Source organism: Stigmatopora nigra, chromosome 10, assembly GCF_051989575.1.
Source record: "Stigmatopora nigra isolate UIUO_SnigA chromosome 10, RoL_Snig_1.1, whole genome shotgun sequence".
Lineage (NCBI taxonomy): Eukaryota > Metazoa > Chordata > Actinopteri > Syngnathiformes > Syngnathidae > Stigmatopora > Stigmatopora nigra.
The window spans coordinates 1,830,209-1,857,896 of NC_135517.1; the positions used below are offsets into that span (position 1 = coordinate 1,830,209).

The 27,688-nt window shown below is 34.8% G+C and overlaps 3 protein-coding genes and 1 non-coding gene across 4 annotated transcripts; 1 reads left to right on the plus strand and 3 right to left on the minus strand.

Moving 5' to 3' along the window:
* Positions 1–746: 746 nt before the first annotated feature.
* alpl (alkaline phosphatase, biomineralization associated) lies at positions 747–14,057 on the plus strand. Its single transcript, XM_077725937.1, has 12 exons — positions 747–916; positions 4,628–4,745; positions 4,845–4,964; positions 6,741–6,856; positions 6,932–7,106; positions 8,781–8,956; positions 9,821–9,961; positions 10,574–10,643; positions 10,801–10,935; positions 11,713–11,904; positions 11,973–12,092; positions 13,459–14,057. The coding sequence occupies exons 2-12, from the start codon at positions 4,670–4,672 to the stop codon at positions 13,728–13,730; spliced, it is 1,593 nt and encodes a 530-aa protein (XP_077582063.1). The 5' UTR covers positions 747–916; positions 4,628–4,669; the 3' UTR covers positions 13,731–14,057.
* Positions 14,058–16,899: 2,842 nt separating this feature from the next.
* trnap-agg (transfer RNA proline (anticodon AGG)) lies at positions 16,900–16,971 on the minus strand. Its single transcript has one exon. It is a non-coding gene; the product is annotated as a tRNA-Pro (tRNA).
* Positions 16,972–17,447: 476 nt separating this feature from the next.
* Positions 17,448–19,123, minus strand: LOC144203466 (guanylin-like). Its single transcript, XM_077726928.1, has 3 exons — positions 18,990–19,123; positions 17,976–18,168; positions 17,448–17,629 (listed from the first exon to the last, which is right to left on the minus strand). Exons 1-3 carry the CDS (start codon positions 19,056–19,058, stop codon positions 17,559–17,561), a joined length of 333 nt encoding a protein of 110 aa, XP_077583054.1. The 5' UTR covers positions 19,059–19,123; the 3' UTR covers positions 17,448–17,558.
* Positions 19,124–20,241: 1,118 nt separating this feature from the next.
* LOC144203374 (guanylate cyclase activator 2B-like) lies at positions 20,242–22,018 on the minus strand. Its single transcript, XM_077726771.1, has 3 exons — positions 21,862–22,018; positions 21,599–21,788; positions 20,242–20,602 (listed from the first exon to the last, which is right to left on the minus strand). Exons 1-3 carry the CDS (start codon positions 21,991–21,993, stop codon positions 20,544–20,546), a joined length of 381 nt encoding a protein of 126 aa, XP_077582897.1. The 5' UTR covers positions 21,994–22,018; the 3' UTR covers positions 20,242–20,543.
* Positions 22,019–27,688: the final 5,670 nt, after the last annotated feature.

Here is a 27,688-nt window from a genome sequence, read left to right on the forward strand (position 1 = left end):
GGGAGAGTGGGGAGGCGGGGAATAGGAGGCGACAGGCGGGGAGACAGCCAGCTCCCCTCGCTCTCTCGCTCTCCAATCCAAGGCTGCTTTCCCCCGCTGTGAAGTCAAGATAGTTCATATAACGTCACAGCGGAAGTAGTAGCGGAAGTGGAGGAAGTTCATTAGTGTTTGAAAAATGTTTATCGAGTCGTTAATGAGTCTTTTGTTGAGAGTATTCACGATTTTTTTTAAAAAGCACTACAATGTATAACTTGAGGTTACGTTATATATACTTTTATATGTTTTTTTAAAAAACAATGTTATTCTTATTTGTGGTACTATAAGTGAAAGACATCCTTATCCCAACCGAAACAAATACGTTTCATAAGATGAATAAAACACAGAATTGTATATTATATTGTGTATTAGAGTGTACATTTTGAATTTTCTCAATGCTGGTATAATTGTAGCCAATTTTTCTTTTAGTCTTTATTTTAAAATAATATTTAAATTTAAATAATATAAAGAATCGTAAAACGACGGAATTGGTCAAAGCAAGTAGAACTAATTAAATTAAAATATAGTTGTGTTTTTATCAGTGCAAAAACTCAGTAGAAGCTTAAAAAATAATAAATCAGAAAAATCCTAATAACATTTTTATATTGCATTATTTCGCAATGTTCCAATTGACCAAACCAACCAACAGGGGTCACTGCTGTTGCACAAAGTACCCCTCCAGCATCCATCTGAGCGCCGCTATTTGTATGGGTGTTTCCCCCTCCTCCAAGCGGGTTGCATGCAGACCGTCCCCCCAAAAACCCGAGGATAATAAGTCAACCTCTCCCAGCTAAACGAAAAAAGCACGGAAAACGTTCACAAGGACACCCATTAAAAAGTGAAATACTCAGGAATAAGGATTGATGAATCCCCTTTTACAGTAAGTGGATCTAAATAACTTTTTTTGTGTGTGATTGTATCAGTAACCTCGTTTTTTTGTTGTCTTTATAGTCATTTAAAGTGGTTTTCTTTTTCCTGTGCAAACTTAAATAAGGATGGTTTCTATGCATTTTTTTTTAAGTTTGATGTTTATTCAAAGTTTGCATGTAGGAATTTTCTTTTGGAGTTGGTTACTGACCGCATGCTGTTAGTCATTATGGTGTTATTATCTAACGGTTCATTTGTATGGGCAGAGCGGTAGAGTGAGTGAGTGAATCATTGCAACACAATTCAAAACAGGGGATTCCGAAAAAAAAACCCTTAAACTGCCTGTTTAAAGGATGTTGATTGATTTTCCAATGTGGTAGTCAAAGTAATACTAGTTAATGCATAAGATGGAGCATGTAAAGTGGAGTCACATCATAATAAACTGTTAAGATGTTTACTAAAATTCATTATAATGTGTTTTAAATTATGTATTTATGTGTATGTGTGTATTTATAGTATACATGTGTGTATGTAAATGTATGTGAATGTGATTGTGTAAATTTGTAGTGAATGTGTGAATTTGTGAATGTATGAATGTGAATGTGTGAATGTGAATGTGAATGTGTGAATGTGAATGTGTGAATGTGAATGTGTGAATGTGAATGTGTGAATGTGAATGTGTGAATGTGAATGTGTGAATGTGAATGTGTGAATGTGTGAATGTGAATGTGTGAATGTGAATGTGTGAATGTGTGAATGTGAATGTGAATGTGTGAATGTGAATGTGAATGTGTGAATGTGAATGTGAATGTGAATGTGTGAATGTGAATGTGTGAATGTGAATGTGTGAATGTGAATGTGTGAATGTGAATGTGGGAATGTGAATGTGGGAATGTGAATGTGTGAATGTGAATGTGTGAATTTGAATGTGAATATGCGAGTGTGTGAATATGAATGTATGAATGTGTGAATTTGTGAATTTGTGAATGTGTGAATGTGTGAATGTGAATGTGTGAATGTGTGAATGTGTGAATGTGTGAATGTGAATGTGAATGTGAATTTGTGAATGTGAATTTGTGAATGTGAATTTGTGAATGTGAATTTGTGAATGTGAATTTGTGAATGTGAATTTGTGAATGTGTGAGTGTGAATGTGTGAATGTGTGAATGTATGAATGTGTGAATGTGTAAATGTGAATGTGTGAGTGTGAATGTGTGAGTGTGAATGTGTGAATTAATGTTTGAATGCCAATGTGTATGTGTATATTTCATACAACACGCTTATTTGTTAATTTACTTATTTATTACCTATTTTTCTATGTATAAAATGTCTTTTTCTGTGTCTGTATTCTCACCCTCCTGCTACTGTGACAGTCAAATATCCCAAATACGGAATGAATAAAGTTATCTAATAGAATCTAATGGTGCACTAAAGTCTAACTCTAGCATGTCCCACAAGTATGAAGTTACAACTGAAAAATCTTGGCTCAAATAATCCATCTCCCACACACACACATGTTACATACTAAAATCTTTGAGGACCATAATGTGAGTCTGAATTCTCATTGGTCAATCCCCCAGGTACCCTACGATTATCCGACCAATCCAGAGTTCCTTTTGGAGGTCACTTGTGCGAGCGCTGTAAATCCTAATCCCCTGTTTTGGGATTGTGAAGACACCATGGGTGGTGCATTTAGCTAGTGGCTGGATTATTGACACTTTAGTTGGAGTTTATGATACAAAAATGACCTTCCATGTGATTTTAACAACTGGCCTGACTGCTTTTCTTCTGCTGGCTGTGATGGCTCTGCTCTGCTTCTTCATGTGTAGGTTAGCCAGCCCCCTGCCTCTAGGGGGGCCGGGTACCTTTTGAGAGTGTCAGGTGGGTGTAGAAATGTAGTTTGGAATGAGTATTGGGCTGCTTTGTTGTAAGTAGAATGGTGCGCCACTTCGTTTATTGGCAAAATGCCTCTTAATCTTGACACTAGATATCGAAAAGATAGATAATATAGTGGAGAATATGATTTTTTTCAAGGCTATTGACAATGATTGACAAATGGGAATTTAATTTTTTCGGAAGTAGGAGTCAAAGTGGCGGCCCGGGGGCCAAATCTGGCCCGTTTTATCATTTTGTGCGGCCCGGGAAAGTAAATCGTGAGTGCCGACTTTCTGTTTTAGGATCAAATTTAAATGAAAAGTATAAATGTATATTATATTTCCTGATTTTCTCCCTTTTAAATCAATAATTGTCATTTTTTAATCCATTTTTTCAGTGTTTTTAGTTCAAAAAATATTTTGTAAAATCTAAAAATATATTTAAAAAACGCTAAAATAAAGATAGTTTTAGATCTATAAAAAAATGAATATTCAAGGCTTTTAATCTAGTTCTTTTAATCAATTTATATAAAAAAAATGTAAATATTATATCTAAAATGGTCCGGCCCACATGAAATTGAGTCTGACACCCTTAAAGTTAATCTAATCTAATTTCTTGAGTTCAAGTATCATATTTTCCCATCTTTCTCAAACACAACTGAAATTGGTATTACGAGCACGCAAAAGAGAATCACCCCACAGTGTAAAATTGGGTGTGTGTGCAGTCAATCACCGGGTGGTAATCGGCTTTGTTGTGGCCCTTAAACCTCTTGGAACTCAATCCCATTAAAACAACCTTGAAAGCTTTAAAGGCCAGGGAAGAAAAAGAGGGAGGGTGTGGATAATCGCAGCTGAAAGCCTGACCGAGCAGACCTTTTAGAAAAAGCTCCCGTTGTGAACGCTTTCCGGCGTGGCGAAGCGAATCGAGGCGAGGTGACTGCAATGACTTCTTTGGAGGTTGCCAAGTCTGACACCAAACATCCTGCCGTTAGTTAAGATATCCCTTGGGCAGATGTTGGCAGAACTTGGCAACCCAAAGGCATAGGAAGACTCTAATGACATTTATTACCTTCATTCAAAAGTAGTTTTGATCTGGTTATCATTTTTTAAATGAGGAAAATGACAGTTTCAATCGGTGCTCGGACGTTTGGTCGCCGGACGTTTGGTCGCCGGCCTTTTGGTCGCCAGTCATATTGTGACAGAGATTTGACTGTTGAAACCAGCTCTCAAAATTATATTCATGAGAGAGAATTTAATATCTAAGAGAGAGAGTTTAATATCTAATTACTGTTTAGTAAATAAGTACTTTTTAGTATCTAGTACTGTTTATTATCTAAGTACGGTCTAATAACTAAGTAGTGTTTAATATCTAAGTAGTGTTTAATATCCAAGTAGTGTTTAATATCTAAGTAGTGTTTAATATCTAAGAAGTGTTTAATATCTAAGTAGTGTTTAATATCTAAGTACTGTTTAATATCTAAGTACTGTTTAACATCTAAGTACTGTTTAATATCTAAGTACTGTTTAATATCTAAGTACTGTTTAATATCTAAGTACTGTTTAATATCTAAGTACTGTTTAATATTTAAGTACTGTTTAATATCTAAGTACTGTTTAATATCCAAGTACTGTTTGCGACCAAAAGACCGGCGACCAAACGTCCGAGCACCGATTATTATAGTAAAAACATTTTTTGTCGCCCGTGAAAAGTATATCACGTGCGTTCACTCTCAAATAAAATGTAAATACTACAATTTCCGCTGTACTATAATGTTCATAAAAAATGTGCAATTTCTTTGTAGATTGTACATTGCTATTCTTATTATTCTGTGCTTCTGTGTTTTTTGCAGATAAACGTCCATGCCGTTTTTTAAAACCAAATAGCGATCAACATGAAGTGCGTTTTGCTGCTCGCCATCATTTGCTGTAGTCGGTTAGCAGTGCCATCTTCTGGGCAAAGTTTCCCTGGTAAGTTGGGAACCACACCATCATTTCTCTTGTCCAATTATTTGAATTACTTGAAAAACTCAGCATAAAGATCAACTTATTTGTCTGTTAATGCATTAGAGCAAGAAAAGGATCCCAATTTCTGGAGATTATGGGCCCAACGGACCCTAAACAACGCTCTCAATCGGCAACAGTTAAACCAGAACAAAGCCAAGAATCTTATCATGTTCCTTGGAGATGGTAAATCAATCAATCAATTATTAACACATTAGATCACAGGTGTCAAAGTGCCGGCCCGGGGGCCAAATCTGGCCCGATGCATCATTTTGTGCGGCCCCGGAAAGTCAATCATGAGTGCTGACTTTCTATTTTAGAATCAAATTAAAGTGAAGAGTATAGATGTATATTAAATTTCCTGATTTACCCCTTTTAAATCAACAATTGTCACTTTTTAATCAATTTTTCAGTCTTTTTAGTTCAAAAATCATTTTGTCAAATCTAAAACTATGTAAAAAAGCTAAAATAAACAGCCAATGAGTGAATAAAAACCTAAAAATGCTTAAAAACCAAAATGAAGTTGCCTAAAAAATCCACCCAATCAGCAGCAAGCAATTTACGAACAAGATACTCCCTGAAAATCATGATTAAATCATGATTAAATCCTCCAAAATTTACCATATGCGGGTAATCTAATCTAAACTAATCTCATTCTCTGAACCACATTATCTTCATTCAGGTCGCGGGGGTGCTGTAGCCTATCCCAGCTAACTCTAGGCCACACCCATACCTAGGGGCAATTTAGAGTGTCTAATTAACCTACAATGCATATTTTTGTTATGTGGGAGGAAACCGGAGTATCCATAAAAAACCCACGAAGGCCTGGGAAGAGCATTCAACCTCCACATGACCTGGATTTGAACCCAGAACCCCAGAACTGTGAGGCCGACACACTAACCACTCATCCCCTCCTTTATACATTTTAATAATAAGAATATAATGAAAAAATAACAGGCAAAATAGGTTTTAGTGTAAAAAAATGAAGTTCTTTAGTTAAAGAGAGCCAAAATGGAAGAAATTTTGTTTACCAAACACTTGATCTGACGGCCAATCACGAGCCACATCCACAAACGTCTTCATCTCCTCTGATGTCATCCAATGAAAACTAGAAAAGCAAACAAGGTCACATGCTTTTCAATGGAACAATAACTGGAGTCTTGAATGGGGGGGCCCCTAGGCTGCCATTTTTGGACTGGGGCCACATCATGACATTCCTATCCCGCTTTGCTTATTCACGTACAAACAATGAGCGACTTTCATCATTTTCCCTCTTTCAGAGAAAACAAAGATTGTTAGTGTGTAAATCTGTTCATCAATTAATAGTACAGTTATAATACCTCTACTTACAAATCATTCTAGCTACAAAAGTTTCAGGTTACAAATTATTTTTTTATATGCAAATGAGTGACTCAAGATACGAAAATATATCCAAGTTACAAAATCCCCCGAAAAGCAAATACATTTCCTTACCTGTTATTTTATTTAAAATTCCCCTTACTAGGCGATTAACTACAAATTAAACATGGCACATATTTTCAAACACACACACAAACTGGGTACACGCAACAATCTAAATTGTACTATAAAATGTATGACTTTCAGTCCTGGTAGAACGGGCTTTTTCTGCCATCTATCGGACAAAAACAGGTATTACACCTACAATAGAAGGACAGAATGACTTATTTTAGCAGTGTAGGGCACATTGTCATATGCCTTTTTAAAAAAAATTAAGACATTTATAAATAATTTTCTTATAATTTTCTCTCATTTTTGTGTTTTTCGCATTTTTCATACAAAATTTGAACTTTTTGACCCATTTTAAAGGGTTGAGTTAACATTTATGTGAGCACTGTGGAACAAATTCGAGAATTTACATATAAAGTACACTTCTCCTTACAAAATTTTCAAGTTACGAAAAATTTATTCTTAACGGTTGACTGTTTTTTGTGGCATTTCAAGGGATGGGCATTCCCACGGTGACAGCCGCCCGGATTTTGAAGGGTCAGCTTAACGGACAACCTGGCGAGGAAACCGTGTTGGAGATGGACAAGTTCCCCCATGTGGCTTTGTCCAAGGTTCTTAACCCAAAACTAAAACCATACTACCATACCAACTATACTAACCTGACCTCATTAATGTGATATGGACAGACGTATAACACAGATGCTCAGGTGGCTGACAGCGCCGGCACAGCCACGGCTTTCCTGTGCGGTGTCAAAGCCAACGCTGGCACGGTTGGCGTTAGCGCCAACGCCGTTCGCTTCCAGTGCAACACCACGCATGGAAATGAGGTCACATCCATCCTCAAATGGGCCAAAGATGAAGGTAGGGTCTGCTTACAAGTGGACTGACTGTGTAGCTTGTTAACGTATTTTCTGACATATAAGCCGCATCCGCGTAGAAGTGGTACCATTAAAATGGCCTTAAAATCATTGAATATGAGAATTTCTCTCGTATAAGCCGCGCCCTGTTATAATTTTCACCTTGTACCATTAAAATTACCTTAAAATCGTTGAATTTGACAGTTTCTCTCGTATAAGCCGCCCCCTGATTTATAATTTTCATCTCAAACCATTAAAATTGCCTTAAAATTGTTGAATTTGACAATTTCTCTCGTATAAGCCGCCCCCTGATTTATAATTTTCACCTTGTACCATTAAAATTATCTTAAAATCGTTGAATTTGACAGTTTCTCTCGTATAAGCCGCCCCCTGATTTATAATTTTCATCTCAAACCATTAAAATTGCCTTAAAATTGTTGAATTTGACAATTTCTCTCGTATAAGCCGCCCCCTGATTTATAATTTTCACCTTGTACCATTAAAATTATCTTAAAATCGTTGAATTTGACAGTTTCTCTCGTATAAGCCGCCCCCTGATTTATAATTTTCATCTCAAACCATTAAAATTGCCTTAAAATCGTTGAATTTTGGCAATTTCTCTCGTATAAGCCGCCCCCTGATTTATAATTTTCATCTCAAACCATTGAAATTGCCTTAAAATTGTTGAATTTGACAATTTCTCTTGTATAAGCCGCCCCATGATTCATAAATTTTCACCTTGTACCATTAAAATTACCTTAAAATCGTTGAATTTGACATTTTCTCTCGTATAAGCCGCCCCCTGATTTATAATTTTCATCTCAAACCATTAAAATTGCCTTAAAATCGTTGAATTTTGGCAATTTCTCTCGTATAAGCCGCCCCTGATTCATAATTTTTAACTCTATATTCATGGTTTTAATAGGGAGTACAAATGTGTTACTTTGAAGGGAAAATCTTTCAAAAAAATTCTTGAAAATCATTCATAGACGTCAAAATACATTTAATTTCTTCTCTATTTTGGAATAAATTACCATATTGGCCGAATTGTCTTGTTTATGGCATTTAATCTTTGTCACATTGCAGTTTTATGCAAGTCAAGTCTAATTTATGCGCATATAAGCCGTACGCTCGATTCAGTCATCATTTTTTTAGCGACAAATACGGCTTATATGCGAGAAAATACGGTAAATGTGATATTATGACTGTTGCATTGATACCTATACTAGTATAGAAGAAATAACACATCAATGCGGTTTAATATGTAATAATATGCAGATTAAAACGCTGCTTTAAAAGAAGTAGTGCGAAAAAAAAGTGCTTTTTTGTGTAGAAAAGTATTTAATTTGCCTAAATGCTATTGAATGTGCTCATTTAGATACCCAAGAAATGAGATTGGACTGTACTCAGATGGATCAAATGCGATTCCCGTGGTTGAATGTACACAAATATCTTAAGCTTATGTTTCCACTCAGCACCAAAAACCATCGAGTATGTCGCTATCCCTGTAATTTTGTAGCCTCAGTTTAACATTGAAGTAAGGCTCCACCCATATTCAGTTATGTAAAGACTGTGTGCTAAAGTATGTCATAGTTACTTTTTGCAAAGCTATAATTTAGTGTCGTTAGCTTAGCATAAAGGATGTAGCTCACAATGCGTTTTGTGCATTTGTTTTCAGGCAAGTCGGTGGGCATCGTGACCACCACTCGCATTATGCACGCCACGCCCAGTGCCGCCTACGCCCACAGCGTAAATCGGGATTGGTACTCGGATAACGAGATGCCCGCGGAGGCGCTGGAGGCCGGTTGTAAAGACATCGCTAGGCAACTTTTTGAAAATATACCAAATATTGACGTAAGTGTTAGTAATAGGAATCATTATTTTGACTATTTTATTTATTTTATTTCACTAAACTGTTATATTATTTGATTTTTTTTTACTGAAAACTGGCTAAAATATGTGGAGAAAGTATTTTGTCATTTATTTTGTATTCATTTACATTATTCATTATAAAAGTAAAAATAGGGGAGAATGACATATTTTCATATTTGTTTCTGTTTTAATGAAAATGGTAAATATTTTTTAATTTATGCTATTTTTTGGGTTTACAGTAATACCTTGAGATATGAGCTAAATAAAATCCAGGAGCGAGCTTGTATTTTGATTTACTTGTATCTCAAATCAACGTTTGTTTGTCCGGAATTTACTTGTATCTTAAATCAATGTTTGTTTGTCTGGAATTTACTCGTATCTCAAATGAACATTTGTTTGTCCAGAATTTACTCGTATCTCAAATCAATGTTCGCCTGCGCGAAATTTTTTTTACTCGTATCTCAAATTTCTCTTATGTTGGGGCACTCGTATGTCAAGGCATTACTGTATTTATATTATTCAAATTAATAATTCAATAATAGATTAGATTAGCATAGATAATTTTAGAGTGAGAATACAGACAGAAAAAAATACATTTTAGATATAAATAGGTAATACATAAGTTCATAAATAAATAATTATACATAAAATGTATATAATAAATAACTAAAAATATCATATTTTTATTCTTGACTAAATATTTAAAATTATATAACATTTGAGAGAGTTTAGAGTCCCATTTTCAGGAAAAATGTGGTTAAAGTGTGACTGGCTGCACTTAAAACCTAAACTATTTTTTGTTCAAAGTGCGATTCGATAAATTATTTCCATGTTGTGTTTTTTCAGGTTATGATGGGTGGTGGTCGAAAGTACATGTTCCCCAAAAACACGTCAGATGTGGAGTACCCGGATACCGATAACCACAACGGGACACGTAACGATGGTCGGAACCTGATACAGGAGTGGATCGACAAAACCAAAAGCAGGGTAAAAAAAGTTTGAAAATCATATTTTCATGTTAGTTTTTTAAAAGATAACGTTAATATGGGCTGACATTGACTTTAAAAATTTGACAGATGGGTGTGGTCAGCACAAGATACGATACATATAAAAAAGTGCATCCGTTAATAGTACATATGAAACATAAACAGAAAAAAAATGACTTAAGTATTAACATACTCATCATTCATCATTAAAGTAAAAAGTATAAAGTACAAAGTCAAGTAAAAATGTATTAAGAAATATTAAATGTCATTTTAAAAAAAGATAAAGGGGCTGTAAAACACGAAAAACTATTAAGAGTGGACAGAGCTACTGCCACTGGCTTCCACGTAACGGCGCCATCTTGGGGAAAAAACAATACAATTATTTGGAAACATCGGTGGGCCGGATTAAAAATCCTAACGGGGCCGTATGTGGCCCACGAGCCATAATTTGCCCTTGTTTAACCATGCATTGCATTTTGAAAGTTAAATTATTGCTAACCACTCCCACTCAAAATGGATTGGATATCTAGTTTTGGCAACAGCAGCCAAAATATGAACTGAAATATTAATATGGATATTCAAATGATATATAATAATCATCTGATTTGTGCAGAAAGGCCATTACGTGTGGAACAAGCGTCAGCTGTTATCTCTCAACCCCGCTAATGTTGATTACTTACTTGGTGAGTATATTTTTGGTCAATTTATCTCAAAATTACAGTTAAAATTAAAATGCCGCATTTTCCGCACTATAATGCGATTTTTTTCTTCATAGTTTGACTGCCCCTGCGACCAATACTCAAGAGTATGATATTTTTTTCTGATTTTTAATCCATTTAGGTCTTTTCGAACCATCGGATCTCATGTTCGAATTTGAGAGAAACCGAGAGACCGATCCGTCACTGACGGAAATGGTGGAAGTTGCCATCAAAATTTTGCGGAAAAACCCTAAAGGATACTTCTTGCTAGTAGAAGGTGAGTTTTAGAATGGCCCCAAAGTTTTTTAGCCAATAAAACAAGGGGTCTGGGAACAAAATTTTTGATAGAGAAAGCCATAAACTATTCTTATTTTCTAATGTTATTGCTAAAAAGCCATTCTCAGAATTTAAAAATAAAAATTTGTAAAGGTAACTTAGTAATTATAATCAACCGGAGGCGGTCAATCAGGTTTTTTATTCTATTTTTGTGACTATTTTAATCATATGCCCTTTTTTGTAGGAAAATGGCGTAGAATTACATAGACAAATATTTTTGTAACGATTTTTTGGAAATCTGCAATACTAAAAAATATATTTTTGTACTCCCGTAATTGAGTAAAATCCCAAATTCGAAATTCCTAAAAAAAAAAAACATAAACCACTAAAAAAATGAACCAATTAAAAGAACCATTCATGAATTTTACTACGCAGACGGGGCGCAGACACTTACAGAATCCTGCCTATCAACAATAAAAATGTGTTTTTTTGTCATTTCACCACTTTTTAATCACAATAAGTCTCTAATTTCTTTTGACAACATTCTTATGCTATTGCTCATCAATCCATATTAATGATATGAGTCATGAAAATGTGGTATTATTATTATTAAAGTGGTGCTAGAGCTAGTCTTAACGTGACGTTCCTATTGGTCCATTTTGGACTCCGCCTCTCTCAATAGTCATTTCCATATTTTACCTCACAGATTAGTGTAGGGAGAGCCACATATGGTTACCTAACCTTGCAATAAGATGTTCATTTTCTGACCCAACTTTAGGTGGTCGTATCGATCACGGTCACCACGGCAGTTTGGCCAAACTCGCACTACACGATGCCGTTGAAATGGACCGAGCAATCGGTCGTGCGGACCTCCTGACCAGCATCTTTGACACCTTGACGGTTGTCACCGCCGACCATTCGCACGTGTTTAGCTTCGGAGGCTATTCTTGGAGAGGAAACAACATTTTTGGTAGACCCAAAATTGAAAAATTGATATTTATACATGTTCTGTAATTGTCCAAATGCTTTTTTATTCAGGTTTGGCGCCCGAAGTGAGTGATGTAGACCATAAACCCTACACGTCCATCACTTATGGCAACGGCCCGGGTTATAAATTGGTGGATGGTGCAAGGGAGAATATCACCCATGTTGACTATGGTAGGTCTAATGCAAGGGTGGGCCATGTTTTCAAGCCTGGGGGCCACATTGACTTTAAAAATGGGACAGATGGGCGGGGTCAGGACAAGATACGATACATATAAAAAAGTGCATACGTTAACAGTACATATGAAACATAAACAGAAAAAAAGGACTCAGGTATTAACATACTCATCACTCATTAAAGTAAAAAGTATAAACTACAAAGTAACATTGACTTTAAAAATGTGACAGATGGGCGGGGTCAGCATAAGATACGATACATATAAAAAAGTGCATCCGTTAACAGTACATATGAAACATAAACAGAAAAAAAAGACTCAAGTATTAACATATTCATCACTCATCATTCAAGTAAAAAGTATTAAGTACAAAGTCAATTCAAAAGGAATGTATTAAGAAATATTAAAATGTCATTTAAAAAAAGATGGAGGGGATTACTATTTTCTCACATATATGTCGTGTTTGTGGCTAAAAAAATGATGACTGAATCGAAGGTACTGCTTATATCTGCATAAATTAGACTTGAAATGCACAAAACTGCAAAGTGACAAAGACGATATGCCATAACGCAAAAAAATGTGGCTGATATGGTCATTTATTTCAAAATAGAGAAAAAATAAACAGATAAAACACTTAACTAAATTTATTTCGACGTCTATGAATGAAATTCAATTCAAAATAAACCATATCTTGCATAAAATGTGAAAAAAACTCACTTGTGCCTGCTATTGCTCGCTCAGGGCGCCGCCATCTTCCCTAGGCCGTTATGGACTCACTTCCTGGTTGTAGTGGTCACATGACCTCCTTTTTGAATTTGTCTATGGGCAGAAAACACTTTTTAGGAATGTGAAATCCAGCAATTGATTAATAAAGTATCTCAGAAATACCATATGGGATGATTTTTATTAAGATTTGCCCTTCAAAGTAAAAGATTTATACTCCCTATTAAAACCATGAATATGGAGGTGAAAATTGTCAATCAGGAAGCGGCTTATACGCGAGAAATTATCAAAAATCAATGATTTTAAGGCAATTTAAGGGTGTGGCTTTTAAGCAGAGGCGGCTTATATGTGAGAAAATACGGTAATACATTTGTACTCCCTATTAAAACATCAATATTGAAAATTTTGAATCAGGGGGCGGCTTATACGAGAGAAATTGTAAAAATTCAACGATTTTAAGAGAATTTAAGGGTACGGCTTATATGCAGAAACGGCTAATATGCGAGAACATCCAGTAAAACATTCAGTTTCTACTAAAAATAACATATTTCTCACACAAATATTTTACACATATCCATTGCAACTTACACAAAGATATCTTGGAGTCGTTTTATGACCAATAATTGTCTTTTTTTTCGCAGAAAACGCCCTGTACCAGCCCCAATCAGCCGTCCCCCTCAAGTCCGAGACGCACGGCGGCGAGGATGTACCCGTGTTCGCCAAGGGTCCGCTAGCTCACCTTTTTCACGGCGTACACGAACAAAACTACATCCCACACGTCATGGCGTACGCGGCTTGCATCGGTAGCAACAAGGGCCACTGCTCACAAGACTTTTCCATCTTTAATGACGCCAAACGGCCCATTTTGTCAAGCTTTGTTACTCTTCTTGTTATCGTGCCATTTCTATGTTGACGCTTCTTAAACTGATCTATACAGTACCACATTTTTATTCTCAATTTTCTGTCAAAATCATTTTTTTCAGGGTAAAACCTGAGCTGCCAATCTCACATTTCCGGAGTTTATCGGTCTTATACGAGAGAAATTGTAAAATTCAACAATTTTAAGAGAATTTTAAGGCTTATACGCGGATGCGGCTTATATGCGAGAAAATACGGTAAACTGTTGAACTTTTTTTTGGTTCTGAACTATGTGGTGTTGTTTTATTCATGGTTATGTGAGTATTTTGTTTCTCTTCTTCCATTATTTTATCTAAAAAAATAAATGAAATTGGGATGTTTACGGTGTGCCTCTTTTATACAAAAAAAAACATCTAGTTTATGTGGGCCGGTCCATTTTATATTTAGCTTTTTTTTTTCTTTTTAATAAATGGATTAAAAGCCCTGAATATTCAGTTTTTTTATAGATCTAAAACAATGTTTATTTTAATTCTTTTATATATTTTTTTAGATTTTACCAAATGATTTTTTGACTAAAAACAGACAAAATGGATTAAAAGAACTGGATTAAAAGCCCTGAATATTCAGTTTTTTACAGATCTAATACAATGTTTATTTTAACTTTTTTTTAAATATCTTTGTATTTTACTAAATACTTTTTGAACTAAAAACACAGAAAAATGGATTAAAAGAACTGGATTAAAATCCCTGAATATTCAGTTTTTGTATATCTAAAACAGTGTTTATTTTAGCTTTTTTAATACACATTTTTAGATTTTACAAAAACATTTTTTGAACTAAAAACAGCACAAAAATGATGTAAAAAATAACAATTATTGATTTAAAAGGGAAAAAAATCAGGAAATTTAATATACATCTATACTCTTCATTTTAATTGGATCCTAAAACAGAAAGTCAGCACTCATGATTGACTTTCCCGGGCCGCACAAAATGATGCGGCGGACCACATTTGGCCCGCCAACCGCCACTTTGACACCGGTGATTTACATTCTCCACCACAGCCGGGAATTTAATTGCAGTCCAATTACCTAGATGAGCGGTCGCCCTACAATTTCGCCTTGTGATGAATCGCCGCTTTGAATCGGGGTAAAAACAGGGGAGCTTTTGTATGGTACGCTAATGAGCAAATGCTTTTTAGACACGTTTTGTTTGACCTTGCAAGCATTTTCTCAAAAGTCAACAGGAAGTAGTGTGTGTGTGGCCCATGGAGACGACATTGTCCTCACCAGAAACCATTTAAAAACACAAAAGGGTCAAAAAGTGTTTTGGCGACACATTTCTTAGGAAATCATACTTGAGAACCATAAGAGAGTTTTTCGGGTTACATGCATCTGCATAGATGAAACCGTGGAAGCAGTCAAATGAAAAAAAAAACGGCATATTTTGCATTTAAAGTCAAACTAATACAAGTTTTGACAATTTTTTTGATAGATTTTTGTCTGAGAACATCCAAAAGTAATTTACAGATCCAGAAATGTTGAAATTTTGCAATAAATATGATTTAAATAGCGGTTTGCATCTGCATAGAGGAAACCGTGGAAGCAGTCGAATGAAAAATACACACATTTTCCATTGAAATACAAGTTTTCGACACACTTATTTGATAGTTTTTTTGTCTTAAAACATCCAAAAGTAATTTATAGATCCAGAAATGTTGAAATTTGGCAATAAATATGATTTAAATAGCGGTTTGCATCTGCATAGAGGAAACCGTGGAAGCAGTCAATTGAAAAAACGACATATTTTGCATTTAAAGTCAAACCAATAGAAGTTTTGACACACTTATTTGATCGATTTGTGTCTAAAAACATCAAAAAAAGTAATTTACAGATCCAAAAATAATTTAACACCGGTTTGCATCTGCATAGATGAAACCGTGAGAGCAGTCAAATGTTAGGATTCCAGCACTTGATGGAAAATAGCACTCGAGACTCGTTGACGTAAATTCTGGGATGTTCTTCTTCTATTTATTTAAAAACAACAAAGACATTCCTATTAAAAGATATGACGCTTGGATTTTTGGAACTTTGACCTTTTTATACACAATCAAATTGACCTTCTATTTTTGTCTTCCACAAAACAACTTAGTTTATATTGACTTGATGAGGAACAGGATTGAGACTTTAAATCCCACAACACCAGACGTCACATTAAAAAATATGAGTATTAAAAAAGTGAAATAAACAAGACACAGAATGGAAAATTACTAGCAGTTGAGACTCGTTGTGGTTATCATGTGACGAGTCAAAATACATTTTTTTTGCTTGTTTTGGGTCTCATCTTATTGTTAACATTTTTTAATTTGCTTATTTTGTTTTTCTCAACTCATTTTCTGTGTTCTGCTTTACCCTCACTAAGTTCACCGGGGGTGCTGGAGCCTATCCCCTAGATTTGGCGGCCAACCAATCACAGGACACAAAGAAACAGACAACCATTGACACTCACTTTTATACCGATGGGCAATTTAGAGTGTCCAATCAGCTTATTATGCATTTTTTGGAATGTGGGAGGTAACTAGACTACCCAGAGAAAACCCACACAGGCCCGAGGGGGAACATGCAAACTCCACATAGATGGACCGACCTGGATTTGAACCCAGAACCCCAGAGTTGTGACACTGACGCGCTAACCACTCCATTTAATGTGTTTGTTGGAGCACATTTTTACACAACAAAATAGCCTCATGCCCCGCCCCCTCACTCACTCATCAATATATGAATTAGTCACTGGTATCTCAAAATACTAATTAGTCCCATCTGGCCACCCCTTTCCAAACAATTCTGCAGGTTCCACTACTTCTAGTTTAATTTAGAAGTTCACAAAGTTAGCTTGGAAAAGTTTAAATTCAACTTAAGCTCACCCCTTAATGTGAAGAAAGTATTGAATAGCGATCACCTGTCGTGTTAACTTGATAAGACGATCCTCAACGACAATAAACAGGTCTCCGTTGGAATCTTGCAATTTGAAACAGCTAGGAACTGCTCCTGAGGGGAAGTATCAATAAGCCACTGCTGCCCCCTGGTGGTCAGAAAACACACAATTCACAGAATATACTTATTTAAATTCACAGCGTATTTGCTAGTTAACAAACCGTTTAAAACACTATTTAGCATACATTTCTCCAGCCTTATTTACACCAAAATAAAAGAATAAAATAAAAAGGTGGGCTCGTCCGGGATTTGAACCCGGGACCTCTCGCACCCTAAGCGAGAATCATACCCCTAGACCAACGAGCCACGTGATTATGAAGAGTACGTTTAAGAATATAAATATACTTACAATAACTATAGTCAGCTATGTGAAAACACTTGTATTGTAAATATACAGTGATGCTGTGAGGTACGAGCTTAATGCTGTTGGTATGCCAATTTACTCGTATCTCAAATCAACTTTTCCCATAGAAATTAACTAAATACAAATTAATTAATTCTCACTCTCTGGAAAAAAAACACCAAAAACAGGATATTGCAATGGAAAAACACATTTTTGTAATTTTTAACTAATTCTAATTTTGCGCTGTTATCATAAGCAGTCTCTTATGCTCATATCTGAAAATTGTCTCATAAGTCAAGGCTTTTTTAAGCCCAGAATTTTACTCATATCTCAAATTTCTCATATGTTAATGCCCTCATATGTCAAGGTATTAATATATAACGAAACGCATAAACTATGGTATGCAAACACACAATTATAGGACCCACATGATTCAGCATTTGATCATTAAAAATATTCTTTATTCAACTATAAACTGCATGTAAAAAAATACAACATAAAAGATGAATAATTCTGTTGTTTCTTGCAATAACCAGTCGCCAAGTCGGTCTTATTGAAGACATCCAAAACAGGAGGGGTTGGCGCATATCTCACACGGGTCCAAAGACTCCACAACACTCACTAGAAAAAACAAAAACAAAAAAAACATACTTTTTGTTAGAATTAAGTCATTTTTATAGATATTGACTAACTTAGGGGTGGGCAAACTTTTGGGTCCGGGGGCCATAATTTACTTTAAAAATTTGACAGATGGGCCGGGTCAGCACAAGATAGGATACATATAAAAAAGTGCATCCGTTACCAGTACATATGAAACATAAACAGCAAAAAAGTACTGGTGTATTAACATATTCATCACTCATCATTGAAGTATAAAGTATAAAGTACAAAGTCAAGTCAAAAGGAATGTATTAAGATATATTATATATAGATATATTTCCCTCACTAAATATCAGTTTATGCATACCAAGTCTGGAGAAGACGCTTGCGGCGCCAGGGCCTCGGCACACGGGATAAAAAACCCGTGGTAGGGTGGGGTTGGCACACACGGCCGGCGACGCACCGGTGCGAGTGAGCCGAGGCCCGAATGGCGCCCTGACGTCGCCCATCATGACCTTTAGCTTCTTGACTGCCTCCAAAGGGAAACTTCTGTTGCCATCCTGCGAGGAAAGAATGTTAAAATACAGGTTAAAGAAAAACATGCAATCAATTGAACAGGCAAATGAAGAATTCTGATTGGACGCTTGGTTGGAATGTGAAGTCGGACTCTTAATCAGGCAAACATTTTTTTTTTCGCTGTGACCTTTGGACATTTTTTTCTAAACTGCAACAACACGGCGTTTCAAATTATTCATGCAAAAATATTCATGCTCAAAACAAGACAACTTATATTTGGCTTTTTCACAAAAATGATCTTAACTGCAGCTCTGTATCAATGTTAAATATTATGATAATAGCATAACATAATAGCATAACATAATAGCATAACAGGATAGCATAACATAATAGCATAACATAATAGCATAACATAATAGCATAACATAATAGATTAACATAAGAGCATAACATACTAGCACAACATACTAGCATAACATAATAGGATAACATAGTAGCATAACATAATAGCATAACATAGTAGCATAACAGCATAACATAATAGCATAACATAGTAGCACAACAGCATAACATAATAGCATAAAATAATAGCATAACATAATAGCATAACACAATAGCATCACATAATAGCATAATATAATAGCATAATAATAGCAGAATAACAGCATAACATAATAGCATAAAATAATAGCATAACATAATAGCATAACACAATAACATCACATAATAGCACTATTTTGGTGTGCAAAAATGTAGCTTGATTTAAAACCATTGCATTTTTCAGTCAGGATTTTATGGAATCATCCGGAATATAATTTTGCTTTTCTGCCTGAAATATTTAAAAAAATCTAAGATAAATACTCACCCTGACCTGTACACACAAATCAGTTCCGAAGATGCACAGCAGGAAGATAAGCACGATCCCACTTTTCATGTCGGGAGACTACGATGCTTTCAGACGAGGACTTTTCGTCTTATGTGCTTCCCGTAAGGACATTCCAACGTTTATAAAAGGTGTGTCAAGGCTTACCAATGATTGATTTATACAAGGAATGGAGGTGTGTGTGTTTGTGTGTGTGTGTGTGTGTGTGTGTGTGTGTGTGTGTGTGAACAGCACTCAAGGGGAGATATTATTCTTTGTGATAAGACTCTGAGTACAACTCATATTTATATAATATGTTTCCTCTTCATTGTTTGCCTGGTGCGCCTTATAGTTCGAGAAATACGGTAGTACTAATAATCTTATGAGTTTTTACATGTTTTGGGGGAATATCTATGCTATGTTCACAATTATATTACCACAATATATTTAATTTAATTTTTTGAAAATATTTTTTTCTCCTTAGGTTCGCAGAGGGTGCCGGAGCCTATCCTAGCCATCTCCAGACCGGTGTGTGGGTGGGTGTGTGGGTATGTTAGAATTGGTGGTCAGTAAATGGCAGAATAAAATATTAATTTGTTCACTTTTTGAAGGGGTTATCGTCATAAGGGTAAGGAGGTGGGGGTGCTGGAGCCTATCCCAGCTAACTACTAACTTAATTGGTGGCCAGCCAATCAAATGGCTTGTGGAAATGGACAACGAATCACGGCTAGGGGCAATTTAGAGTGTTAAACTAGCCTAAAATGCATGTTTTTAGCATGTGCGAGAAAATCGGAACACCCGAATAAAAGCCAGGGAGAACATGGAAACTCCACAAAGTGTCCTGGAATTGAACCCTCGACCCAAAAACAGTTAGGCCGATGTACAAACCATACAATATATTCAGAATTTAGACCGTGTATTACAAAAAAAGCCATTTTTTCATGCTACGTTATGCTAAGTGTGCTAAGTGAAGTTCACATTATTTAAAAAAAAACACATTTTGGGGGCCATTTTTCTATTTCATGAATATTTTAGATGAAATTATTGGTTTATTTAGATACTTTTAGATGGTTTAGATGTTTTTTTTGACTGTAGATGAAGTAGAATAGAAGAAAACAGGTTTATCAGTGTTTTTGTGGGTGGGTGTGTGGATATGTTAGTTAAATAAACGTGCCAAAAGAAGGTAAACATTCCCTTTTTAAGTGTTTTCTCTTTTTCAATCGATTGAAGTTTAAAATCCACACGAATGCGCACGTGACTTGCAATGCACACATTTTTATTCCAAACAATAACAAAGAGGAAATGTTTAAATAAGTACAAAAGGCACGGTCAGATTGTAACAAAAAACAATGTTAAATATAAAACAACTGACAAAAAAAAGGTGGCTCATGCTTTTTTTTCTTGGTTTTTTAAAGTAACAGCTTTTGAAAAGCTCCTTCTCAATTTCCGCTCGGCTTTTGGCATGTTTGCTTCTTCAAGAAATTACTTTCCCACAAAAAAAGAAAAAAAGAAATAAAAGAAATGAGTAGGCAAAAAAAAAATGAAAATCTGGTCTTTTTAGCAACCAGAGCAGGCGGCAAAGGCGCAAATTTCGCAGACGTCAAGCGGCACCATGGCTGAAAAAATGGAAAAAATAAATGAATAAAAAGGAACAATAATAGTTTGCATTGTTAGCGATGATTGTATATTAGCATTCTAAGCTAAATCTACAAAACTGATGACTGGTTTGACTAAAAACTGTTATTTTTCAGGCATTTAGACTCCTCCCCATTCATCTAAGTCATCTGGCATGATATATGAATAAAAAAAATAGTTAGCATTGTTAGCGATGATCGTATATTAGCATTCTCAGCTAAATCTCAGAAACTGACGACTGGTATGAATAAAAACTGTTATTTTTCAGGCATTTAGGCTCCTCCTCATTTGTTTAAATCAGATGGGATAGTATACGGATAATAAAAATGATAGTTAGCATTGTTAGCGATGATCGTATATTAGCATTCTGAGCTAAATCTCAGAAACTGATGACTGGTTTGAATAAAAATGGTTATTTTTCAGACATTTAGACTCCTCCCCATTCATCTAAGTCGGCTGGGATGGCATACGAATAAAAAAAATAACAATGATAGTTAGCATTGTTAGCAATGATCGCATATTAGCATTCTCAGCTACATCTCAGTTAGTTTGAAATTTCCATGATATTGTAGTATATTATTGCTATTATGAGGCCATTGAATGCCCCAAACTGTCAACTAGTTTAAATAAAAACTCTTATTTTTCAGTAATCTAGACTCCTCCCCATTCATTCAAGCCAGCAAGCATGGAATACTAATCAAAAACCTCATTATTAGTGTCTTTGTGAAGGCCTTTGGGCAAGGTCTACGGACTATCAGAGCATTCCACGTGATGTAAATTTGGCACAAAAAAAAACAATATAAAATTCTTGTCATCTTTTTCATTTTTTTCTTTAAATTGAAAAAAAATCTACATAAAATATCAAACATAACCCATAAGAATAAATCTTAAATCCTTGCATATAAATACCCATAAAAAATCCAAATGTATCTCTACAAAAAAACTAAAACAACAACCATCCACATTTAAGCACTCACCTAGCCTGGCCAATGATGCCGACGCCCCCTTCTGTTTACACAGAGGCAGCAATTCCTGGGGCAGCATTGGATTATCACACATGGACGGCAAATTGGCTCGCAGCCTTGGGTTCTGCATCGGAATCTGGGCGTCCTCAAACATTTCCTGGAGCCTCTTGACGGCTTCCAGGGAGAAGGACAAACCATTCTCCTATACAAAGTACAAAAATGGTTAAATTCCCGTCAACCATCTTGCCCCTTACCCCCCCAAAAGTCTAACTCACCTGGACCTGGACGGCCTGGGTATCACGACCCAAGACCAAAACCAAGAGGGCGACCCAAGCTAGTATGATCTTCATGGTTGATTTTTCGATGTCTGGTTGATCTTCCACAGGGCGAAACAGCTTTTTAAACATCCTGTCATGGTGTTGGCAGGGTAGGTGCAGCCAATGGGAGCAAAGTTTTCTCACGGGTTAATGAGTAGCGCTTACGGTTGTGTCGAGTCCATAAATCAGTCATAACGACAAGCTATATTTTCAGATCGTTGGCGGTGAGTAACACAGACAATAACTTGCTGTAGATGGGACTTCCTACTACATAAAGGGAGATATGGATATGATGTGTGCATGACTATATGTCTGGGAACTGTCACTCAAGATTGATAATGTAGTTCAGGGGTGTTAAACTCCCTTTAGTCTGCGGGCCGAAGAATACATCTTAATTTGAGATCAAGCTCATTGCAAAATGACATAGAACTAACAATAAGACCACTTTTTTATCCCTTTGTATTAGTCACTAATACTAATAATTAGTGCAAAAAATAAGTAAATTATCAAAATGTTTATTAAAAGAATTTTCCTTTTACATTATGAACAATATATTATGAACAAGAGAATAACATAAGAACATATATGAATGTCAATTCATGTTGTCTGCACGTACTAAAACACTGCGCCCCTAGCGGATAATACAAGAACTACATTTTTTAAAGAAAATTCTTTTTTTTTTTTTTTAAATACAATGCAGCTTTCTTCCCCGGGCCGTACCAAACCACCAGACGGGCCGGATCCGGCCCGCGGGCCGTATGTTTGACACCGATGATGTAGTTTGTAGACGTAGTGACAAATCTAGATGAGACAATCGGATTTGATGACTCAGGGGTCAGGGAACCTTTTTGAAAGAGTCATAAGCAATTCTTATCTTTTTAATGTTATTGCTGAAGAGTCATTCACAAAATTTTAAAAGTAAAATTATATGAAAAAGTGCGATTTTTAGGGGGAAATTCGACACTTTTTAAGCACTAAAAGTATCTGATTTCTTTTGACAACATTGCTATGCTGTTGCTAATCAATCGGCATTAATGAGATAAGTAATGAAAAACAAAATTATGATAAAAGTGGTGGCAAAGTGGTGGCCCGGGGGCCAAATCTGGCCCGCCGCATCATTTTGTGCGGCCCGGGAAAGTAAATCATGAGTGCTGATTTTCATTTTTAGATCAAATTAAAATGGAGAGTATAGATGTATATTAAATTTCCTGATTTTTACCCTTTTAAATGAATAATTGTCATTTTTTAATCATTTTTTTCCATGTTTGTAGTTAAAAAAACATTTTGTAAAATCTAAAAATATATTTAAAAAAATCTAAAATAAACCTTGTTTTAAATCTACAAAAAAACTGAATATTCAGGGCTTTTAATCCACTTCTTTTAATCCATTTATTTAAAAAAAAATCGAAATATTATATCTAAAATGGAATCTGACACCCCTATAGTTGAGAAAGACATAATTAAGTATGTCAGAAGGTACTAACTTGTTCTTATCTAATACGTTTGACACCATTTCCCTTTTTTGGTTTCAGTCGCATATGAAGCTATAAAAATGACAAACTAAAATATGTTATGTAATAGTCATAAAGCAACTTAATGCACTCAAATAGCAACCTTTTTTTCTCACAATAAACAAGTGGATTATCAGATTAGTATTAATGCTAAAAGCACCATTATGGGAAAATAACTAAAATGTGGCAGGATGGATTCAGAGAAGGCAACACAATAGAAATGTTAAGGCACGTCATAATTAAACGACCTAAATGCTAAATAAAATTAACTAGAGTGAAAAATTTGGAAGATTTCATTAAAAAATAGGCCAATGTTTATTATTAGCAGGTGAGTTAAACTGTAAAGTTATAGAAACATATTGTGTAGTCAAATTACCTAATATTTTTTGACATAATCGAGTGGACAAACATATTGTGCAGTCAAATTACCATTTTTTTTTTTTTACAGAATTGAGTATACGGCTTATATGCTCATAAATTAGACTTAACATGCATAAAAGTACAAGGACGAAACGCCATAATGCAAGATAATTCGGCCGATACGGTCATTTCTTTCAAAATAGAGAAAATATAAACAGATAAAACGCTAAATAAAATTTATTTTGATGTCTATGAATTAGAATTTTTGAAAAAACTTGCATAAAACGTGAAAAAACTCAATTGTGCTTGTCTTTGCATACTCAGGGTGCCACTATCTTACCTAGGGATGACAAAATAGAACCCTATGGACACACTTTATGGTTGTACTGGTCACATGACCTCCTTTTTGAATTTGGCAACACTATTTAGGAATGTCCAATCCAGCAATTGATTTTTACGGTATCTCAGAAATACCACGTGTGATGATTTTTCTTAAGATTTTCCCTTCAAAATAAAACATTTGTACTGCTTGTTACAACCATGAATATAGAGTTGAAAATTGTGAATCAGGGGGTGGCTTATACGCGAGAAACTGTCAAATTCAACGATTTTAAGGGAATTTTCAGGGTACGGCTTATACGCGAGAAATTGTCAAATTCAACGATTTTAAGGGAATTTTCAGGGTACGGCTTATACACGAGAAATTGTCAAATTCAACGATTTTAAGCGAATTTTCAGGGCACGGCTTATACGTGAGAAATTGTCAAATTCAATGATTTTAAGGCAATTTTCAGTGTACGGCTTATACGTGAGAAATCGTCAAATTCAACGATTTTAAGCGAATTTTCAGGGTACGGCTTATACGTGAGAAATTGTCAAATTCAACGATTTTAAGGCAATTTTCAGGGTACGGCTTATACGCGAGAAATTGTCAAATTCAACGATTTTAAGCGAATTTTAAGGGTACGGCTTATACGTGAGAAATTGTCAAATTTAACGATTTTAAGGGAATTTTCAGGGTACGACTTATACGCGAAGGCGGCTAATATACAAGAAAATACAGTTTTTAAGTACCTGATAGTACAGTGGTAGATAGAAAGTAGATCAGCCAGTATAAAGTCAGTTATACATTGCTAACATTTTAAAGATGTTGCATAAAAACTCTCACTAAGTGACTTTTAACAAGGCGACGATAAGTTTTTATTACAGTCATAAAAAGTCACTTAAACTCCAGTTTTCTTTAAAAAAATGTCACAATTGCATTCTGCATGCAGTTACAGTACTATTCTGAAATACAGATATAGTTCTTACCATGAATGCATGTAAATCCCATAATACCTTCCCTATGTTGCCATGGTAACAGAACCTAACCAAGTGATTATTTTCCACACCAAAAAAAAATTCCAACCTATAACCAGTTCTAAATCCGGGTATTTATTTGTCGTGTTGACTATTTTTTTGGGGAAGTGACTTTCCATTTTTTTACTGGATTTGAAAAATATGTCCACTATTCCTACCAAAAATGAAATAATCCAAAGATAAAATAAGGTCTCCAAGGGTCCTTCTTAAAAATTACATTTTATAGTATTACCCGGATAAAAGGAGATTGAATTATGGTTGTGAAACTGAGGTTAAGTGAAGTTATTGTATTACACAGGTGTCAAAGTGACAGTTGGCGGGCCAAATATGGCCCACCGCATCATTTTGTGTGGACCGGGAAAGTCAATGGTGAGTGCTTACTTTTTGTTTTAAAATAAAATTTAAAATGAAGAGTATAGATGTATATTAAATTTCCTGATTTTCCCCTTTTAAATCAATAATTGTCATCTTTTAATCAATTTTTCCGTGTTTTTAGTTCAAAAATCATTTTGTAAAATCTAAAAATTCATAAAAATATTTTCTGTTTTCCACTTAAATATGGAACATAATGATTAAAATAGATTTTCTTTTACTAAGGAAAAAACTGCAGACTTTCTGTTTTAAAATCAAATTAAAATGAAGAGTATATATGTATATTAAATATCCCCCTTTTAAATCAATAATTGTCATTTTTTGATCAATTTTTCCGTGTTTTTAGTTCAAAAATAATTTTGTAAAATCTAAAAATATACATAAAAAAAAATCTCAAATAAACATTCTTTTAGATCTATAAAAAACTGAATATTCAGGTCTTTTAATCCAGTTATTTTAATCCATTTATTTAAAAAAAACTAGATATTTTATCTAAAATGGAGTCTGACACCCATCCTATTATATCATCTACATATAAGAACAATTTTAGAATATATTTCAAATAAAATAAAAAGGCAAATAACCCTTATTGTCACCTGCCCTCCTTTTTTTATCACTCAATGCATATAAAAACGTTTAAAAAATGCCAAACGTCAGCAAAAAAAAATGTGACAGGTCAACTTTCACAATTGTAATTAAATATTACATGTCAAGTCATCCTATAAAACTTCATAACCTTGTCGTTGTCAGTTAACGACGCAATCCATCGTCATGGTAACAATGTTACAATTCAAAATGCCATCAAATTCAAGTTCAAGGTGAGTTTTATGTCGTGTGAACCCGACACTGTTCATATTTAAATACTTTTATGGAAGCCATAGAACACACAATGCTCGCCTTGTTGAATATTTAACACTATTATATTTGTCTTCCCCATAAATCATCACTCCGAATATCCTTCTTACGTCAGAGGTGTTCTTGTAATCTTGACAATGACGCGCATACCCGCTGAAAAATGGAATAAAAAAGTCACTGATCATATTTAATCGTAATTGCCGAGAATTAGACGCCACCTGGTGGTGTAGTGCTTCTTTTGCTTGGCTTCATGGGATCGTTTTGAATGGTTTTCTGTGTTTATGACTGACTGGCGACCAGTCTTGGTCAATTTAATTCAATAGAAATGAAATTATGAATTAATAAAATCGTTTTTTTCCTATTTTTTGGGGCATACAGGCAACCGAATTGGGATCACCGAGGACCAAAGTGAGCTACATAATAGTTGTTCGCCAGAGAGGGCGCTAAAGTTAACTGTTAATGTCAATTTGTTTCTTCCGATCCCGAATTTCATTTTTTGGTGCATTTGGAAATAAATATACGACTAGAAAAGCGAGGCAGGGGAAAAATAATCTAAAATAATCTTCAGAATTAAAAAATAATAAATCAGAAAACAGTTGAAAAAAGAAAAAAAATATAAAAAAACACTTCCAGAAAATAAAATGAATTAAAAAAAATGTAGAAGAATGAAAAATAACCCCAAAAAAAAAAGAATGACAAATTGAGAAAAACGAGGCAGGAAAAATAAATATAAAATAACCCTCAAAATAAAAAAATGATAGATCAGAAAACAGTTAAAAAAAGAAAAAAATATATTAAAAACACTTCTAGAAAAACCAATAAATTCAGGAAAATAGCCGAAAAATGAAAAATAACCTTAAAAATAATTAGGAAAAATAGAAGGTTGAAAAAAATACTTCAAAAATATGACTTCTGAAGTAAATTTAGAAAAACAGACTATAAAAAATGAATAATAAAAATTGTGCTCTGTGATTGGCTGGCAACTTGATGTCCTCAGCTGCCTGCTCAGAGATGGCTGGGAATTAGCTTAAGCACCCTCGTTAAGATAAGCGGAAGGAAAAATGAATGAAATCAGATAAATTTGCCTAACTGGAAATTTTGGTGAAAGTTAGACTAAATTAACCTTCTAAATTGACTTTATGGAAACGCCTGTCGTCAAGCACATCGCCGGGTAGATTAGTGGCAATATTTAACTGGAAATAAATAGCCTTAATAATGAATTACTGTCCCATTTTTGAGCCATTTTACAAATTTTCCTGCAAACAAATGACCCATAAATACATAAAATGTATCTTTTTTATGGTTAAACTGTAGCGCAAAATGTCCTC

Excerpts from the sequence above, each read along its gene's own strand:
- alpl (XM_077725937.1), top strand. The coding sequence starts at position 4,670 with ATGAAGTGCGTTTTGCTGCTCGCCATCATTTGCTGTAGTCGGTTAGCA. Across the intron at positions 10,644-10,800 it reads TAATGTTGATTACTTACTTG|GTCTTTTCGAACCATCGGAT; the intron begins GTGAGTATATTT and ends TAATCCATTTAG. Across the intron at positions 11,905-11,972 it reads GAGAGGAAACAACATTTTTG|GTTTGGCGCCCGAAGTGAGT; the intron begins GTAGACCCAAAA and ends TTTTTTATTCAG.
- LOC144203374 (XM_077726771.1), bottom strand. The coding sequence starts at position 21,993 with ATGTTTAAAAAGCTGTTTCGCCCTGTGGAAGATCAACCAGACATCGAA. Across the intron at positions 21,789-21,861 it reads CCCAGGCCGTCCAGGTCCAG|GAGAATGGTTTGTCCTTCTC; the intron begins GTGAGTTAGACT and ends TACTTTGTATAG. Across the intron at positions 20,603-21,598 it reads GGCATCATTGGCCAGGCTAG|CCATGGTGCCGCTTGACGTC; the intron begins GTGAGTGCTTAA and ends CCATTTTTTCAG.
- LOC144203466 (XM_077726928.1), bottom strand. The coding sequence starts at position 19,058 with ATGAAAAGTGGGATCGTGCTTATCTTCCTGCTGTGCATCTTCGGAACT. Across the intron at positions 18,169-18,989 it reads ATTTGTGTGTACAGGTCAGG|GATGGCAACAGAAGTTTCCC; the intron begins GTGAGTATTTAT and ends CTTTCCTCGCAG. Across the intron at positions 17,630-17,975 it reads AAGCGTCTTCTCCAGACTTG|TGAGTGTTGTGGAGTCTTTG; the intron begins GTATGCATAAAC and ends TGTTTTTTCTAG.